This window comes from Poromitra crassiceps, assembly GCF_964638095.1.
Source record: "Poromitra crassiceps genome assembly, chromosome: 1".
Classification (NCBI taxonomy): domain Eukaryota; kingdom Metazoa; phylum Chordata; class Actinopteri; order Beryciformes; family Melamphaidae; genus Poromitra; species Poromitra crassiceps.
Window position 1 is genome coordinate 14,375,678 of NC_139623.1, and position 20,000 is coordinate 14,395,677.

Here is a 20,000-nt window from a genome sequence, read left to right on the forward strand (position 1 = left end):
CGCCATCATTCAGCTGTCTTCATTGTTTGCGCGCGCACGCTTGTGTGTGTGTGTGTGCGCGTGTGCGCAGGTGCTTCAATTATGTTCTATGTTCCTTCTATTGCTTGGCATACTGGGAGTGTGTAAGTGAGATATGTATTGCATGTGAAACATGTTCAACTAGATGTTGCCAGACGATTCAGATGTCATTTCTTCTGTTCCCTGTGACTTTTCTAACAACCTGCAGGGATAACGAGCTGTTTTGGAGGTCAGCAGCAGAGACGTGTGCTCACTCTGTGTATGTGGCTGTTTTTGCAAACCTTGTATATGCATCTGTGTGTGTGTGTGTGTGTGTGTGTGTGTGTGTGTGTGTGTGTGTGTGTGTGTGTGTGTGTGTGTGTGTGTGTGTGTGTGTGTGTGTGTGTGTGTGTGTGTGTGTGTGTGTGTGTGTGTGTGTGTGTGTGTGTGTGTGTGTGTGTATACCTTGTACAGGGATCATGGTGTTTTCATGGGTTTTGTGTGAAGGTGTACCAGGCAGTTTGTCTATCCACCTTTTGGGTGAACTATAGGTTAGTGTTTTATGAGCTGCATGTGATGCAGTGTTTGATGGTATGTGTGAAGAGTTCACAGAATGTGTGTGTTTAGTTCGGTATGTGAACGTGTGTGTGTGTGTGTGTGTGTGTGTGTGTGTGTGTGTGTGTGTGTGTGTGTGTGTGTGTGTGTGTGTTTTTTTTACAGCGGTCCGGTGCGGGCCGAACGTTTTGAAGGGGGCCAGACAGCTGCCTTTTACTGCCCCAGGGGGTAATAAACAGGGAGGGAGGGGTAGTTATTTACCCCTTTTATTAGGGCAGGAGGCAGAGGAGGGGACTTTATTGGGGTCACACTGTAACTACACACAGCTGCAGGGCAAAGAGAGAGAGAGAGAGAGAGACAGAGAGAGTGTGTGTGTGTGTGTGTGTGTGTGTGTGTGTGTGTGTGTGTGTGTGTGTGTGTGTGTGTGTGTGTGTGTGTGTGTGTGTGAGAGAGAGAGAGAGAGAGAGAGCAGAGAGAGAGAGAGAGAGAGAGAGAGGGAGAGAGGGAGAGAGAGACCAGCTTTAGTATCTCTAAATTCCTCTCTCAGGTATTCCTCTAGTTTTTACTTGCTGTATCATACCGTGTGTGTGTGTGTGTGTGTGTGTGTGTGTGTGTGTGTGTGTGTGTGTGTGTGTGTGTGTGTGTGTGTGTGTGTGTGTGTGTGTGTGTGTGTGTGTGTGTGTGTGTGTGTGTCTGTGCTGCATACCTGCTTTGGTCCTATGTGTGTGTGTGTGTGTGTGTGTGTGTGTGTGTGTGTGTGTGCGTATGTGTGAGAAGCCCAGGTCATCCATCTTTCTCTCCGGTCCTTTTTTTCCATTTCCAGGTCCCTTAACAGCCCTCTCCTTGTTAAGCACATCTGCTGTCAATCAACTGTACCCTGTAATCCAATTGGCATTTCCTGCCTGTTGGAGACACGCCCACACTGACCCTAACTCCCTGGCTAATTGCTGATTGGTCAGGCGGCCATAGTGTCCAGCCAAGAAACAGACCCAAGTTCACCTCCATTCCTCTCATCATCCTTCATGGTTGCCATAACAACAGGTGTTCTATAAATGAGGATAATACTCCACGTCAGTCAGTTAAAGGCTTTCCAGAAAGGTATGAACCAAATGTACCCAAATGCTGAGCGAAATATGGAAATAAAATGTTGAAAGCAGAGCCATCATTCCCACAGCTTCACACGCCAGGGAACACGTCAGGATGAGCAGATCCATATGAAACCGGAGAGAAAAGAAAAACGGACCTGGAAAGAGTTGCAGCGGTGAAATAGGGTGAGAGAGGAATGAGTGGAAGAATGAGGCCATGTGGCAGCGAGATGATTGACAGAGAAGTGAGAGAGAGAGAGAGAGGGAGGGAGAGAGAGATACTGGGAGGGGTGGAGGGGACAGACAAGTTATTCTAGTTGCAGACAGCTGACAGAAAGCCTAAAATAAGATGGAGCTGTCTAATGTGAGCTTATTCTATACAGCTACACTCACAAACCATCAAATGAACTGCACTGAAATGCCTTTTATGTTTCTAATGGTTTTTAAGTAGGATGTGTGTTTCTAATGGTTTTTGAGTAGGATGTGTGTGGGAGCAAAGAGACAACATCGAGCTGAGGCAATATGATGGTGCTTTATTGTCTTCACATAGAAGGATGATCACATTTCATATAAAAGAGACACAAAGTAAAAACCTTAGCAGTAACTGTATCAGGCTCTAGTGTAGTAATAAATATAAAACTTTATCAAGAGATAGAAAAAGGGCATGTTGTGGGGGGTGGGGGGTAAAGAAACAGAGAGGAGGGGCACATCAAAATTGACCTGAAACTGGAAGAGCTCATAGATTGGTTTACACAACTACAAATATAGTCACACTGACACGTGTGTACACACACACACACAACACACACACGTCACACACACACGCACACACACACACACACACACACACACACACACACACACACACACACACACGCACACACACACACACACACAACACACACACGTCACACACACACACACACACACACACACACACACACACACACACACACGCACGCCTCCTCAAATACATGGGCTAGCACCTAGACAATCACACATGCAACGCAACATGCACTTTAACATTTACAACCCTAGCGGGTCACGTTGGGTGGCGTTAGAAACACAGACTGATAACTCAGCACCTAGGACCAAGGTGTAGAAATGCAACATACTAGATCCAGACTAGACTAACAGGTAAATACATAGTGAAGCTAACAGATATACTGGTGCAGAAATAGACTATGGAGTTGCTATCTTCCAGCGCTGCCTTGACAAGAAGGGGGTGGAGATGGGCAGAGTGGTGGAGATGGGCAGAGGGAGAGGGTGTGGGGGTGAGGTCAGTGGTGGAGATGGGCAGAGGGAGAGGGGGGTGGAGGGAGGAAAAGTGAAGAGTGCTCTTGTTCATTCTCGTACGTAGACTCTGGTGCATATCACGTCGTCTGCACTCATGGTCTGAAAAGAGAGGAGAAGGTGCATATTAAATATGAATACTCATATGTACTCAAATGGCAAGAGTATTGGCACAATGAGCTATGCCAGTTTTGTGAGTCAAGTGACTTTTTTTCTTCTTCTGTTGATTGATCTGCACACAGTGGTTCTTCTTCTTCACGTCAAGGACCCTTAAACTGGCACAATTTAGACCACGGACCCCATTTGATAAGATTTTGTCCCAGGGTCCCCCATCTGATAAGATGTTAGCTTTTGTGATGACCCTCTCGCTCTCCTGGCCCTGTCTTGCAGGGCCCTGTTGTTGGGGTGGTTAGGCTGATTAGGGTGCACTCATTGGGTTTAAGAAGACCTTCAGACCATTCAGTCTGTCTCCCTCCTCACGATGCACATGAATCCATTCTTTCGTTTAATGTAGTTTGTGTTGTCTAGTTGTTACCTCTGCCAAGGAAGTTATGTTTTCACTGCCATTTGTTTGTCTGTCTGTTTGTCTGTTAGCAGGAACGGGGCGGGGCTAGGGAAAAGACCTGTAACTAGGGATAGGAAGGTCAGAGAGAGTCAGGATTGGAGGGGTGGGTAAGGGGAGTGGCTAGGTGTATCTGGGTGGTGGGAGGGAGCATGTTCAGGAAAGGGGGCGGGGCCAGGGAAAAAGGATAGGAAGGACATAGAGCAGGGGTGGGCAATTTATTTTTCCTGAGAGCCATACTGACTTACATCAAGTAAGTGAAGGGCCACACATTGGAGATCATACCTGCCAACACTCCTGATTTTCGCTGGAGTCGCCCTATTTTTAACCCTCTCTCCTGTTGTGATTGGTAATTTCTTGTTAATCTCCTGATATAATAGTGATACAAATCCAATGGCTGTAGCAGATGAGATTTATTAACATAATTCATTTTACTTTTCATTTCACTCAATTTATTGAGTTTTTGGGGGTCGATTTGTATCACTATTATATCAGGAGATTAACAAGAAATTACCAATCACAATGGGAGAGAGGGTTAAAAATAGAGCACACATGGGCAAAATGCGGCTCTGGGTTGGAGGGGTGGGTAGGGGGAGTGGCTAGGTGTACCCAGAACCGTGTATATAGAAGTGGACCAGTCAATGGACCAGTTTTTGGGCCGGTGCGCAGGCGCAGGCGCAGCCAAGCGAAGCCGGCCCCTGTGATCTGGGCTTTTTGAATGGGTTTTTGGCGCGATCCTTTAAACAAGGGCTATGGGCAACGCAAGCTTAATCAAATGCGAACCAGTGTTCAGCGGGATAATCTTCACACATGAGGACCACTTTTATGAGTTTTTAAGCTTTTACGTGCTGTTAAAAGTAAGTCCTTACACTGGTTGCCAGTGTGTCATAGAATAGATTTTAAAATACTGTTATTAGTCTATAAATCACTTAATGGCCTGGGCCCAAAATACATAGCTGAATTGCTCCCACGCTACGAACCGTCTAGAACTCTTAGGTCAACAGGGTCCAGCTTATTAACTGTCCCTAGGATCAAATCAAATCATGGGAAGGCTGCATTTACCCACTATGCTTCTGCTAGCTGGAACAAATTGCCTGAAGATCTCAGATCTGCCCCAACCTTACTTACTTTTAAAAATAGACTAAAGACTTTTATGTTTACCGTCGCTTTTAACTGCTGACAGCTACTATGCAAACCCAATGAGTCCTCTATAAGTTTTTAGCTCTTTCTGCAACTGCTGCGCCTGTTGCTTAATGCACTTTTTATACTCTTTTTTAAAGTTTTGTTGTGATGCTTTTAAATGTCCATTTTATTCTCTTCTTTTCTTTTCTTTTCTTTTCCTGTCAACCATTTTATGTGAAGCACTTTGAATTACCTCTGTGTATGAAATGTGCTATACAAATAAACTTGACTTGACTATAGACCAAATCAGCGGGATGTTTACATTTACTTCCGGGTACCCCTGAGGTCCACACATTATAATGGCGGTGGACGGCACAAACTGACGTGTTGAAGACAAAAACAGACAAAGAAGACAAAAATGGTTAGTCCGTGTTGTGTTGTTGTTTAATATCATTCATAACAACACTTTCACTAACGACCAGACTAGCTAATTTACCTGTTGGACCAGACCAGAGTAGACTTGACGCTAAATTAAATTAACGTGGCGTCAGTAGCTCTGTTTGTAACGTTAACGTAACCTCGCGTCACCAGGCTCTTCTATGTTAATGAGTCTGCAAAACAGCGAGTTTGACAGACAAACAAACGTTATTAGCTAGCTAACACTACATAAAACAAACACAGAAGAAAGGCTAGATACGTCGGACAAGCATGTTTACCAACCGTTTAACCAATTAAATTGAAAGTAGTCGGCCGAAAACAACGAGAGGGTTTGACAGCATTTATTTGACAACACGCACATTTAAACCTGCCGCCTTCCCCAAGTGGTACCCGGAAGTAAATTTGTTTACATGGTGACGTCACGGTGATTTGGTCTATTGACTTGACTTAAAATGGCGGCTAGCTAGCAAATGGCTAAATAAGACTACACTGTTGAGTCGACGGGGATATTATACGTCAATAACGTCATCACTTCAAAGGACGAACACGTAAAATTTTCTTTCCCTCACCTGGTTCAGTCCGTGGTAATCAGTGCACAGCAGCGCACACATCAACAACACTCCAGGGTGAGTGGTGACGTGACGTGACACTGTGTGTAGTTCTGGATTAGTTTAGCGCAAGCTTTTTACTTTTAGGGCTCGCATTTACGCTTCAAAACTCATGAAAGTGGTCCACATGTGCGAAGATTATCCCGCTGAACACTGGTTTGCGTTTGATTAAGCTTGCGTTTCCCACAGACCTTATTTGAAGCATCGCGCCAAAAACCCATAAAAAAATCCCATAGGCAGAAACAGTGAAGAACCCGGAAGTCCGCGACTTCCGCGTTCCGACTACAAAAATATGTCATCCCTGGGGCTCTCTATGCTGAAGTAGTTGGGGGTTTGGTGCCTTGCTCAAGGGTCTTGGATTTGAACTGGTACAGTCACAAGACTACTTTACCAACCTCAAAGCAACGATTGCCCCACGTTGGCTCACAGATGAAATGAGATGAATGAGAGTAACAGCTGTGGTTTGACTGGTATTCCCCACATGTTTACTTCTCACCTTTCTGTTTGTGGAAGGTGGAGGTGGATCACAGATGGCATTTGCACTGTTGGTTTCATGCCCTTAGTCTTGTGCCTGGACTTGCTTACTGGGACGATTCCATAACCTCAACTGAATCTTTCTCTTCCTCTTTCAGCATAAGAGTACGATAGTGCAGATTCCCTGCCTACCAACATGAGGGTCGCAGGTTCGAGCCCCCGTGTTACCTTCATCTTGGTCGGGCGTCCATACAGGCACAATTGGGAGTGTCTGGCCAGATTATGGTTATGGGCCCTGGTCACTGCACTCGTGCCTCCTCTGGCCGGTCAGGGTCTATTCTGGTGGGAGGGGAACTGGGGGGAATAGTCAGCCAAAGTGAAACGTCACTTCCTGCTTTCTCCCTGTACCAGCGCTGCGAAAAATATGAATGGCGGTGAATGGAGAATAAGGTTACTTTTTTGATCCCGTTTGAATTGTGCCACGGGGTGCCAACGCAAATTTTGTCAATTTAAAACGTAACTTTGCATGTCAAGAAAGTCACAGTTTGTCGCCAAACTGTTGCACTAGAAGTTATAAATCAGAAAGACTACATGCACTGTCGCCTAAGTGACGTCACTTTCTCTACCGGCAAAGCTGAAGACCGGCGACATGCCACGAGCTATGTAGTTTTTATACGAAACCAGCGCCTGCGTTTCAGTTTGATGACAAACTGTGACTTTCTTGACATGCAAAGTTATGTTTTAAATTGACAAAATTAGCGTTGGCACCCCGTGGCACAATTCAAATGGGATCAAAAATGTAACCTTATTCTCCGTCCACCGCCATTCATATGTTTCACAGCGCTGGTACAGGGAGAAAGCAGGAAGTGACGTTTCACTTTGCCTCTCTATACAGTAGCATGATCCTCCCACATGCTACGTCCTATGTCAAGTGAAAAGAAGCAGCTGGTGATTGCACATATATCGGAGGAAGCATGTGCTAGTCTGCAACTCTCCCCAGATCTGCAGAGGGGGTGGAGCAACGACTGGGACAGCAGGGAAAAAAAGTACAATTGGTGAGAAAATGAGACAGTTCAGGTTGTTGGGCAGGTACAGTAGCAATATGGCAGTCTCAGCAGTCAGCACTGTAACTGCTGATGCCATCTGAACCTAAACTCGGACTTGAACCCATGCCGCTCTTTACAGAGATGGGAGACTAAGTAATTATGCAAAAGCCTTACCAGGATCAGCTCGCCGTCATTGGTTATCTCACGGGTCCAGGCAGTTTTAGGACCCTCCCCTTTCTGCAGAGTCTGCTGACAGCTGATCTTGCTGTCTGTCTCCCAACGGGGAAAACTCTGGAGTGAGAGAGGGAGAGAGAGACAGTGAGAGAGAGAGAGAGGGAGAGAGAGAGAGAGAGAGAGAGAGAGAGAGAGAGATGGCGATGATGGAGAAAAGGAGAGGCTATCATTAGACTCTTGCACAGGATGTTGATGGATGAATGGATGCATGGGAGCAGTGTTGTCCAATGGGAGGGAGAGGTACTGAGGGATGTGTCTATGCTATGATGTGGACGCTAGCGAAAGAGGGAGAGCAGAAAGGAGAATGGTGGAGCGGGGAAGTCACCGGGAGGTGATAACGTGTGATGAGTGGGGAAGTCACCGGGAGGTGATAACGTGTGATGAGTGGGGAGAGGTGATAACGTGTGATGAGTGGGGAGAGGTGAAAACGTGTGATGAGTGGGGAGAGGTGATAACGTGTGATGAGTGGGGAGAGGTGATAATGTGTGATGAGTGGGGAGAGGTGAAAACGTGTGATGAGTGGGGAGAGGTGATAACGTGTGATGAGTGGGGAGAGGTGATAATGTGTGATGAGTGGGGAGAGGTGAAAACGTGTGATGAGTGGGGAGAGGTGATAACGTGTGATGAGTGGGGAGAGGTGATAACGTGTGATGAGTGGGGAGAGGTGATAACGTGTGATGAGTGGGGAGAGGTGATAACGTGTGATGAGTGGGGAGAGGTGAAAACGTGTGATGAGTGGGGAGAGGTGATAACGTGTGATGAGTGGGGAGAGGTGATAACGTGTGATGAGTGGGGAGAGGTGATAACGTGTGATGAGTGGGGAGAGGTGATAACGTGTGATGAGTGGGGAGAGGTGATAACGTGTGGGGAGAGGTGATAACGTGTGATGAGTGGGGAGAGGTGATAACGTGTGATGAGTGGGGAGAGGTGATAACATGTGATGAGTGGGGAGAGGTGATAACGTGTGATGAGTGGGGAGAGGTGATAACGTGTGATGAGTGGGGAGAGGTGATAACGTCTGATGAGTGGGGAGCGGTGATAACGTGTGATGAGTGGGGAGAGGTGATAACGTGTGATGAGTGGGGAGAGGTGATAACGTGTGATGAGTGGGGAGAGGTGATAACGTGTGATGAGTGGGGAGAGGTGATAACGTGTGATGAGTGGGGAGAGGTGATAACGTGTGATGAGTGGGGAGAGGTGAAAACGTGTGATGAGTGGGGAGAGGTGATAACGTGTGATGAGTGGGGAGAGGTGAAAACGTGTGGGGAGAGGTGAAAACGTGTGATGAGTGGGGAGAGGTGATAACGTGTGATGAGTGGGGAGAGGTGATAACGTGTGATGAGTGGGGAAGTCACCGGGAGGTGATCACGTGTGATGCGCTCATGGTTGGCCGAGCGGAGCCCTGGCTGCTTGCATGTTTGCTTTGGATACAGCCAAACAGAGGCCATCTATGGGAGAGCCCAGAGAGCAACAAGGAGAGGAGGGATGCAGGGCGAGGGAGGGCAAGTAGGGGGGAAGGGATAGAAGTAGGGAGGTTGACAGGGGTCATAAAGAGTGTGGAGGAGTGGAGCACATAGTCTGATAGGCCCTGTGTGAGCATGAGAGGGCCAAACATATTCTATCAGTCTAAATATGATCAAGTGCCAGATGAAATAGATTGATGTCATATGCACAGCCCACTCCCCATCTACTCCCATTTCCACTGAGATATCGACAGGTCCCCATACTCCCATTTCCACTGAGTTTGTGTGTGTGTGTGTGTGTGTGTGTGTGTGTGTGTGTGTGTGTGTGTGTGTGTGTGTGTGTGTGTGTGCATGTGTGCGTGACTGACTGTGTGTACATGCGTGAGCACGTGCATGTGTGTGTGCGTGTGTGTGTGTACCATGCAAGGGTGTCCGTCCACCGTGGCCTCGTTGAACTCCTGTCCCACGGTGAAGGTGACATGGGTGGTCCTCACAGAGGTGGAGGTCTTGATGGACAGATTCTCTCCAGTCTGAGTTATCTCCACCGATGGCTTGGAGGCCGCCGCCACCGCGATCTTACGCAGCATCACGTTTACACCTGGGAAACACACACACACATGCACGCACGCACGCATGCACGCACACACACATGGATAGGATAGGCGGATAATGACAAAACAAGAAAGAACATGTGTAAGGAGAGATCTAGGGTTATGCAAAGGACAACATTTAAGCTACACAAAGGTACAGGTAAACACACGCTCTTCTACAAACAATTGTGGTGGTTTAAAATGAACTTTCCCATATACAGAACACACATCATACGTCATCAACTCAATTAGTGAAGACAGGTTGTTTTTGATGTATACCGCTGTTGGTTTACATGATATGGCCCTAAGGAGCACAGCAAACCAAACCTGTTTTTACCAAAACATGCACAACCACTGGGCCTTTGGGCCTTGTGTGTGTGTGTGTGTGTGTGTGTGTGTGTGTGTGTGTGTGTGTGTGTGTGTGTGTGTGTGTGTTTGAGCACCGTGGTGTTGCTGCTTGTACGCACAGTCAGGGTAAAGGGAGCAGTCTAGCTGTGCACTACTCTCTCAAATAATGATGACAGAGGGAACAATGAGGTCATGTGTCGACGCTTGCCCAGCACATCTGCACTCCCCACAGACGCGCACACACACACACACACACACACACACACACACACACACACACACACACACACACACACACACACACACACACACACACACACACACACACACTAAAAACCGGTCTGTACTTTCCTGGTTATCATCATCATCACCCTCATCATCCTCATCTGCAGAAACATGTGTTTTGGTGAGAATCTTTTGCAGCTGGATGACTTCCTAAACCTCTCCCAGTCACAGGGAGATGCCACACATTCATATCCTAACTTTAATTCTGCCTCATCACAATGCAACATATTGCAGTAGTATAACAGCCAAGGGCAGCAAACAAACAAACACACGCGCGTGCGCGCGCACGCACACACACACACACACGCACACACGCGCACACACACACACACACACACACACACACACACACACACACACACACACACACACACACACACACACACACATACACACACACACATACACACCCTGGTGGTCAAAACATTGTAAATGGTGTGTGTGTGTGTGTGTGTGTGTGTGTGTGTGTGTGTGTGTGTGTGTGTGTGTGTGTGTGTGTGTGTGTGTGTGTGCTCGTGCGTGCGTGTGTGCGCATGCGTGTGTGTGTGTGTGTGTGTGTGTGTGTGTGTGTGTGTGTGTGTGTGTGTGTGTGTGTGTGTGTGAAGGAAGAAGAAGAGAGGGACAGCAGGAGCAGAGTGCAAAGGGGGGAAGTTATTGGAGTCGCCCCGGGGGACAGAGTAATCTGTTACACCTTCCTGGCAGGAAACAGAAAGCGAGGGAGGAGGATGAGAGAAAGAGAGAGAGAGAGAGGGAGAGAGGGAGAGAAAGGAGAACAGACAAGAGGCCAGACGAACAAATGGAAAGAAAGAGATGGAGACAGAGGCATGATGGAATGTAAATGGAAACACTGCATTTACAATGTGCCTACATTCACCCATTCACACACCAAGGGCGGCCAGCTGCCACGCAGGGTGCTGGCACAGCCATCGGGAGCAATTTGGGGTTCAGTGTCTTGCCCAAGGACACTTCAACATGCGGACTGGAGGAGCCGGGGATCGAACCACCGACCTTTTGGTTGGTGGACAACACGCTCTACCTCCTGAGCCACAGTTAACATGTTAACATGTTTTTATTAGAATGGAGTTTAGCCAACTTTATACGCTCACTTTATGAAATAAATTCATAATATACATCATGGTCAGCAGTATCAAACTAATGAAAGATATATGAAGATAGTATTTAAAAAAAGAAAAGAAAAAGAAAGAAAATAAATGCTTTTGTCAAAATTGAATTGGTTTGTTTTATATTGGTGGTTGATTGCCTATTGTGATGATCCCCAACTGGAGGTTATGGTAAAAGAAGGCAAAGAATGAGAGCCAAGGTTGAAAATACAAATATGAATGGGGGGGGGGGGGGGGGGGGGGTAAGATACTACATGATCTGAAAGAGGATAGGGGGGGTGATGATACTGTGTGGGAACAGAACAGAAAGGCAAGTAGAAGGGGGGTGTCTGTGTTTGGTCTGTGAGGGCTTCTGTCTAAGTTTGAGGTGAAGTGTGTGTGTGTGTGTGTGTGTGTGTGTGTGTGCGTGTGTGTGTGTGTGTGTGTGTGTGTGTGTGTGTGTGTGTGTGTGTGTGTGTGTGTGTGTGTGTGTGTGTGTATGTGTATGTGTGTGTTTTGTGTGTGTATCTGCCGTCGAGTTGGATTTCACACTTCTCACCTCTCACACATTCCCACCTGTCACCAAGGGTAAATATATACAGACTGAGAAATGCACAGTCACAGACAGCAGGCAGGACAGACAGTAGACAGTGCTGTATGCACTGCACATGCAGCAAAACTGCTTTGTCATGCTTTCAATGCATGGACACATTAGCCCTGAATCGGTCCCTATGATAGAAATAGTGGACTATTTAGTGTGCTCACCATTTTTTATAGTGTCCGAATTCTTAACTGTTAATTTGATTCACTATATTATATAGTCCACTATAAAATACCCACAATGCAGAGCGATTTCTAGTGAACAGCGAATGTACCTACATTTTCACTGGTATACCACAATGCAAAGTGGTCGTCTTTACCGATGGTGAAGAAGAAAGTTTTTCAGCAAGATGGCGGGAGCAGGAGAATTAAGGGCTACCAGCACTCATTTTGTTTATAAATGTAAGTAATAGCTGCCTTTTTCTTGCCTTGGTTCAAAAACTATTTGAGGGGTAGAATGCAAAGTGTCCAAGTTGATGGTTTATTGCCTAGCTCTTTGAATATACAAAATGCTGTGCCGCAAGGGTCTATTTTGGGGCCTATTTTACTTACAATTTATATAAATAATTTGTGTTGCAATGTTGTTAATACAAAATTTCATTTTTATGCGGACGACACCATTATCTACAGTTCTGCCTCATCTTTAACGAGTGCAATCAAGGAACTGCAATGTGCTTTTAATGTTGTTCAGAGGAATCGTTGTGAATTGAGACTTGTACTAAAAGCTGACAAACCAAAATGATGTGCTTCTCAAGGTCTAAGAAGACAGCTGAAGACGGTACCTATCAACTTGTCACTTTAGAAAACAAAGTGATTGAACAAGTCTCAACTTACGGCTTTTTCCTAGAAGACAATCTGTCTTTTAAACATCATATTGAGTGTTTTACGAAAAGAAAAATCTCAGAGTGAAGTTGGGTTTCTTCTATAGAAACAAATGTTTTTCTTTTGGTGCAAGAAAATTGATGTTTTTATCAGCAATTGATTGGTGATATGTTATATATGCATGCAAATTCATCCTTGAAAATGTTAGATTCAGTGTACCATGCTGCATTGTGATTTGTCTCTGAATCGGGTTTCCGCACACATCATTGCAGTTTGTATGAGAAAGTTGGTCTGTCATCCTTATACAACCGCAGAATGGAACACTAGTATATTTTTCTTTATAAGGCCATGTTGCATGAATTGCCTTCTTATTTGTGTTCCTTATTGACTCCTAAAGCTATCAGTAGCTGCAACCTTCGGTCTCGCGGATAGATTAAGTACAGTATATCATTCCTCAAACCCGCACTGTCTTTGGTGAAAGTGTTTTTAATGTTTTTGCACCCTCATCTTGGTGTGAGCTACAGAGTCACCTTAAACCAGATTATTATATAATCATGCAAGATTATAAAAACAGGATTAAGGACTATTTGACCACTGAATGTATATGCTTTCCTGAACATTGCTAATTGCCTGATGTAATTTGCTGTCTTGTGTCTGTTCTTCTATGTGATACTTTTTTAATGGTTATATGAAACTTGTTAGGTTGCTGTCTTGGCCAGGACTCCCTTGTAAAAGATATTCTGAATCTCAATGGGAATATTCCTGGTTAAATAAAGTTTAATGAAAAAAATATGTATTTAACACATTAGCAGCCTAGCTTGTGTACGTTTTTTTAAAGCCCAGTTAAGTGCCATTACGTGATACTGGGTGTGGATGGCTTGCGTCACATGAATACCCGGCGCATCTTGTGACGCAATTATCTTCAGAAAAAAAATCTGTGTAGGTCCGAAACTCATTTGATCGTTCCCCATATAGTTCACTATATGATAAACACCACATGGGGAATAGTGAGTGAGTGAATGAGTGAACAATTCCGAACACAGCGATTGTGTGCAAGTTGCATTGTATCTATAGTGTGCAACTCAAAATTGCCGAAAATATTTTCACACGGCTCCGTGCATAGAACCCAGTTCTATACCCTGGCCTATACCTATACCCAGTTAACGTTATTAGAAACTAGAAACAGACGCTGTGGAAAAGGAAGTGACGGTGGCAGGAGAGGCGCTCTGTACAGGAAGCTGGGGAAAAAGGTAGGGCTGTCCCTAGTCTGGGCACCTTCCACCCCGCTTTTTGTCATGGGGGCGTAAACCCCGGACCCAGAATTAACACCGGATGGCAATGCGCCTAACAACGTCTTTGTTGCCGTTAGCTTGACGCGGTGATGTTACCTAAACTAGAGTCTGATCAAAACAAAGCTAGCGTTACATAAAACAAAACGTTTATGCAATATGGCATCTCCGCCACCACCGCCTGACACACCGGTCAAAACGGTGAAAGAGGATTCTGATACTTGGGTCAAATTGTCAAGTTAACGTGAAAGTTGACGAGCTAGAAACGCTGCCATCCGGTCTAGGGCGGGCTCTAGGCGGGAACCAGTAGGGTGACAAAATCAATTGTGGGCGGGAGCCAGGCTCTTTCTCGCCAAGAAGAGCCTGGTGACGTGAGGTTAGGCTGTCCCAGAGTCTATTTTTCAAATAAAAATTGACTCTGGGTTCCCAGATTGCGTGAATGTGTGACTCGGCCCAAACCTGCAGTTGTTTTGTATGTCCTCTAGAGGTCACTAGAGGACACCACACAAGCCCCCCAAAAAACACAAGCACAAACAAGCATGAAAGAAAACCGTCAATGGGGTGGGAGGCGGGCAGGGCAGGGCAGGGCAGCGGGAACAGTCCCGCTGAATGGGCACAGGACGCTTGCAGGCAGGCAGGACGTGGAAAACTCTGGTTGAAACGTGGGGACTAGAACAAAAACGCAGGCAGCACGCCACATGGCGTTGCGTGGCATGGCGTTGCGTCGGTAGCGATCGGTCGTTGCCGGTGCTGAAACCTAGGCGGGAGCTGTCGTCGCCCCAACACGGCGGCTGGTGGAGCTGCTGCTGTGGTTGCCGAAGTCAGGGTCATCGCAGTGGAAGCCAAAACTGCTGAGGCAAAGCGCAGCCATGGTGGTTCCCACACAGACCTGGTCTGGCAGCCAGGCAGGCAGCTCCGGGGTATCCCCTCAGCAGGCGGCACAGCTCCGGGGTATCCCCTCAGCCGGCGGCACAAGGGGAACAAGCATCTGGTAGCGGTGTCGAGTCAAGCTGCAACTCATCGGGTCAGCTGGACACGTGCCAACCCAGTTTAGATGAGACGACGCCCCGAACTCATTTGATTGGTCGCCCCCTACGTGCTGCTGTTATCCGCCATGCCTGACAACAAACTACCGTAAACAGCAGAGGCGACCCCGCTGCACCCGAACACCTCTCTTTACAGCCAGGCAGGCACAGAGGACTCTTTCCCCGAAGTCGAGTGTGTTTTCCCCGTTTCCCCCCATTTCTCATTCCCCTGGAGATGTGTGGCTCGGAGAACTAGGAGCGGGCAGCGCTGCCGCCGTTCTCCTAGTTCTCCAAGCCACACATCTTCAGGGGAAGGAGAAATGGGGGGAAACGGTCCGTGTACTTGGCCATACATTTTTTGTTTTGAAATTGTGAAACGAAAAACGAAAAACGAGTCGTTTCCCGTTTTTCTGTGATAATAAAAAAACTGAAAATGGGGCGTTATCCATTATCCGTTATACAATTTAATTTGATGTGCTTGTAAATGGAAATTGGGAATTAAAATACCCGTGCGGAAAAATCCTTTCTCAATTTTGTGTTCATTTCTTCTCTGTGACTCGGAAGCAATATTTTAGCGAAGGCATGACCCGCCCATCTGCCTCTGATTGGCCTAGCATCAAACATTGTTCATCCAATCACATTCGCAATCCTGCAATTGCAAGTTCAACTAGGCTATATGAATATGATCTCATAACCTCTGATTATGCGGCCATTTCATGCTTGTTGATGTATTTAATAGTTGTTTTGTATTTGCTGACATTGTGGTTATGAACAAATTCTTAGATGACCCACAGTAACTTTATAGCCTCAGCAACAACTAACTGTAGTCATTAATAGAAAAGTATTCCAGCAGCAGACACACTAGTTGCAAATAGCCCACTGTTTTTTTATTCCCCAATACATAGACTACAATTATGTAAAATTCCCATCTTGTACCATGATATAAAATGGTTCAAAACATTTTGATGTTGGTGAAAATCAATAGCGATTAATTGCCCCCGACCTCCAAAGTCAGCATCACCATCAGGAATTGCTCCTCCTCTGTCCTTTGCTGCATGTTCTGCACCACATGTTGTAATTAAACAAAATAAACCATTTAAGGTAACTCTTTATATTAGGGTTCTATTAATAAGCGTTAATTAATAGGTAATAAGGCTCTTAGAAGGTGCTTATTAACACTATTATTATGTTAATAATACTATATAATTGTTAATAATCGCATTATAAACATATTTATTGGTAGCTTATAAGACATTGCACTTTATAACCACCTTTACTAGCTGGTTTTGTTACTTCATTAAGCCTAATAAATAGTTTGTTATTACCTTATTAGCAGTTAACTATGCACTTATTAACAGTTAACTATGCTTTTTGCAGGTACCTCATGAGCCCATGCTCACTTCCTGGATAAGCAATGAAAATTTCAGAAAGATCCAAGCGTCGGTTCCAGAGTTATTCAAGAAAAACCTCTTATTGGCTGGTTAGCTCTGGGAGGCTTAATTTGCATTTTTGTCCCATCATGCAATTCTGCCCCTCTTTAGAGACACAAAACCCTGAGTGAAACACACATCTCTCAGAATCATTCCCCTGGCCATTTGACCATTCAGACATCTGCCTCCATTGAGGCAGCATAATAAGTGCATAATAAAGGATTTATTAACCTTAATAATGCACTGTTCTCGCTTTAGATCCGGTACCTGCAAAAAGCATAATAAGTGCATAATAATGGATTTATTAACCTTAATAAGGTACTGTTCTCGCTTTAGATCCAGTACTGGCAAAAAGCATAGTTAACTGTTAATAAGTGCATACTTAACTGCTAATAAGGTAATAACAAACTATTTATTCAGCTTAATGAAGTTACAAAACCAGCTAGTAAAGGTGGTTATAAAGTGCTTATAAATGTCTTATAAGCTTCCAATAAATATGTTTATAATGCGATTATTAACACTTATATAGTATTATTAACATAATAATAGTGTTAATTATAGCTGCTGCGCAGCAATGGGTCGGCAAGTCTCAAGGCTTTGATGATAGACCATACGGTTCAGAAGTTATGGACCAGAATGTAAAGAGGGCTGTTATAGCTCCACCATCTGCTCAATTTGTGTAATTCTTTTGTGTAGAATAAAAGGCCCCTCTGTGCACCTCCCTACCAAGTTTCGTAGCTGTAGCTGTTATGGTTTCTGAATTACAGCTAATTTACTGCAAGATTTTTCGAAACCCCATGCAAGTCAATGGGGAAAAAAAAATATTATGACATCACAATTGCTCGAGTGACATCAGTGATGGCATCACAATTGCTTGACTGACTGATGACATCACAAATACAACCTAATTGCCAAATGTAACAAGATTTTTCGAAACCCCATGCAAGTCAATGGGGGAAAAAAATATTATGACATCACAATTGCTCGAGTAACATTAGTGATGGCATCACAATTGCTTGACTGACTGATGACATCACAAATACAACCTAATTGCCAAAGGTAATTAAGGTAATTAGGCTATACACGGGGCCAGAATTCAACGTTTTGATGCACTGTGGGCTCAATTTTTGACTGATCGAAAATCTGGTTTGATACTTTTGTGTAGAACAGTCTAACGATGCAGATACTGAAGTTTGGTGTCGTTTGAAGAAAAAATGTGGGAGGAGTAGGGTTTAATCGTTTTTGCAGTTTTTGCAGTTTTGCGGTCTTTAAACTTCATAATTGGCCATAGGTTGCATTGTACAAAAGTTTCCCCTCATTTAGGCGCACATTTCGGTGAAAGTTGCAAAGCCGTAGCACGTACGCCTGATTTTTTATGAATTTTTTAAGTTTTAAACTTTAGACGGTCGCTGTCGTGCCACCGTTAGGACTATTGGCCCCAAATTTGTGTCAAAGACGTTTGGCATGGGACTGGACCTTTCTGCAAAGTTTGGTTAGTTTTCATCCATGGGAAGTCGAACTTCCCGGGAGGAAGAAAAAAAAAAAAAATAATACAGGCAAATACAAGAAGTGGCCTGGCCGCTTCGCTGGCCCGGCCACTAATAAGCACCTTATAAGAGCCTTATTACCTATTAATTCACGCTTATTAATATAACCTTAATATAAAGTGTTACCCAATTTAACTGCAACGTTACTAACATTTTCCCTGCATCTTGACATTGAATGAAACAATCGGCTATACTCATTTGAGGTGGCTCTGGCTCGCCTGGAAAGCAGGTGAGAGCAGCCGAGTGCAGTCAGATTGCAGTCAGCCAATCAGAGGCAGAGATGGGCGGGTCATGTCTTCGCCATCATGGGAAAAAAATATCGCTTCCGGGTTACAGAGAAGAAATTAACACATAATTGAGAAAGGAGTTTTCCACATTTTAACTCCCAATTTCCATTTACAAGCACATCAAATTAAATTGGATAAAGGATAATGGATAACGGCCCATCATCCAACAGACAGTGACTGATCTCTGTGACTGAGTGTGTTGGCCATGACACAGCAGTCCAGAGCTGGCCGGCCTACAGACCAGATGGGAGCCACCAAGCGAATTACCAGGTGTTACTCAGAAATGAACTGAACAGAAGCTTGTGACCCACTGCAATTTGGTGGCCAAAAGACTTCAATTCACTCACACACACACACACACACACACACACACATACAGACGGTCAGGGTCAGGCTTAGAGGTCAAAGAGCAGAGGGCAGAGGAAGCATTTGGGACACGAGGGAGCAGGGAAGGAGAGAGAGGGAGGGAGGAGTGAAGGGGAGGAGGAGAGAGGGGAGCAGGAAAGGAGAGAGGGGGAGCAGGGAAGGAGAGAGAGGGAGGGGAGGAGAGAGGGGGAGCAGGAGAGGAGAGAGAGGGTGCAGGGGAGCAGAGAGAGGGAGGAGAGGAGAGAGGGGGATGAAGGGGAGGAGATGAATGAGAAAAGGAGGAGAGAGAGGAGGCAGGGGAGGAGAGGAGAGGAGTGAGGAAAGGAGGAGAGAGAGGGGGCAGGGGAGGAGAGGAGTGAGGAGGAGGAGAGAGAGGAGGCAGGGGAGGAGAGGAGTGAGGAAAGGAGAGAGAGAGGAGGCAGGGGAGGAGAGGAGGAGGAGAGAGAGGAGACAGGGGAGGAGAGGAGGAGGAGAGAGAGGAGGCAGGGGAGGAGAGGAGTGAGGAGGAGGAGAGAGAGGAGGCAGGGGAGGAGAGGAGTGAGGAAAGGAGGAGAGAGAGGAGGCAGGGGAGGAGAGGAGAGGAGTGAGGAAAGGAGGAGAGAGAGGGGGCAGGGGAGGAGAGGAGTGAGGAGGAGGAGAGAGAGGAGGCAGGGGAGGAGAGGAGGAGGAGAGAGAGGAGGCAGGGGAGGAGAGGAGTGAGGAAATGAGGAGAGAGAGGAGGCAGGGGAGGAGAGGAGGAGGAGAGAGAGGAGACAGGGGAGGAGAGGAGGAGGAGAGAGGAGGCAGGGGAGGAGAGGAGTGAGGAAAGGAGGAGAGAGGGGAGGCAGGGGAGGAGAGGGGTGAGGAAAGGAGGAGAGAGAGGAGGCAGGGGAGGAGATGAGTGAGGAGGAGGAGAGAGAGGAGGCAGGGGAGGAGAGGCGTGAGGAAAGGAGGAGAGAGAGGAGGCAGGGGAGGAGAGGAGTGAGGAAAGGAGGAGAGAGAGGAGGCAGGGGAGGAGAGGAGTGAGGAAAGGAGGAGAGAGAGGAGGCAGGGGAGGAGAGGGGTGAGGAAAGGAGGAGAGAGAGGAGGCAGGGGAGGAGAGGAGTGAGGAAAGGAGGAGAGAGAGGAGGCAGGGGAGGAGAGGAGTGAGGAAAGGAGGAGAGAGAGGAGGCAGGGGAGGAGAGGAGTGAGGAAAGGAGGAGAGAGGGGAGGCAGGGGAGGAGAGGAGTGAGGAGGAGGAGAGAGAGGAGGCAGGGGAGGAGAGGAGTGAGGAAAGAAGGAGAGAGAGGAGGCAGGGGAGGAGAGGCGTGAGGAAAGGAGGAGAGAGAGGAGGCAGGGGAGGAGAGGAGTGAGGAAAGGAGGAGAGAGAGGAGGCAGGGGAGGAGAGGGGTGAGGAGGAGGAGGAGAAGAGAGAGGAGGTAGGGGAGGAGAGGAGAGGAGTGAGGAGGAGGAGAG

General features: G+C 46.4%; 1 protein-coding gene across 1 annotated transcript in view; it reads right to left on the reverse strand.

Moving 5' to 3' along the window:
* Positions 1–2,155: 2,155 nt before the first annotated feature.
* crabp2a (cellular retinoic acid binding protein 2, a) overlaps positions 2,156–20,000 on the reverse strand; it is a 20,544-nt gene continuing 2,699 nt past the window's right edge. Inside the window, exons 2-4 of the mRNA XM_083641897.1 lie at positions 9,297–9,475; positions 7,355–7,471; positions 2,156–3,032 (exon numbers count right to left, since the gene is read on the reverse strand). Coding sequence (XP_083498023.1) covers positions 2,982–3,032; positions 7,355–7,471; positions 9,297–9,475 — 347 coding nt within the window. The 3' untranslated portion in view covers positions 2,156–2,981. The remainder of the gene's footprint in view (positions 3,033–7,354; positions 7,472–9,296; positions 9,476–20,000) is intronic.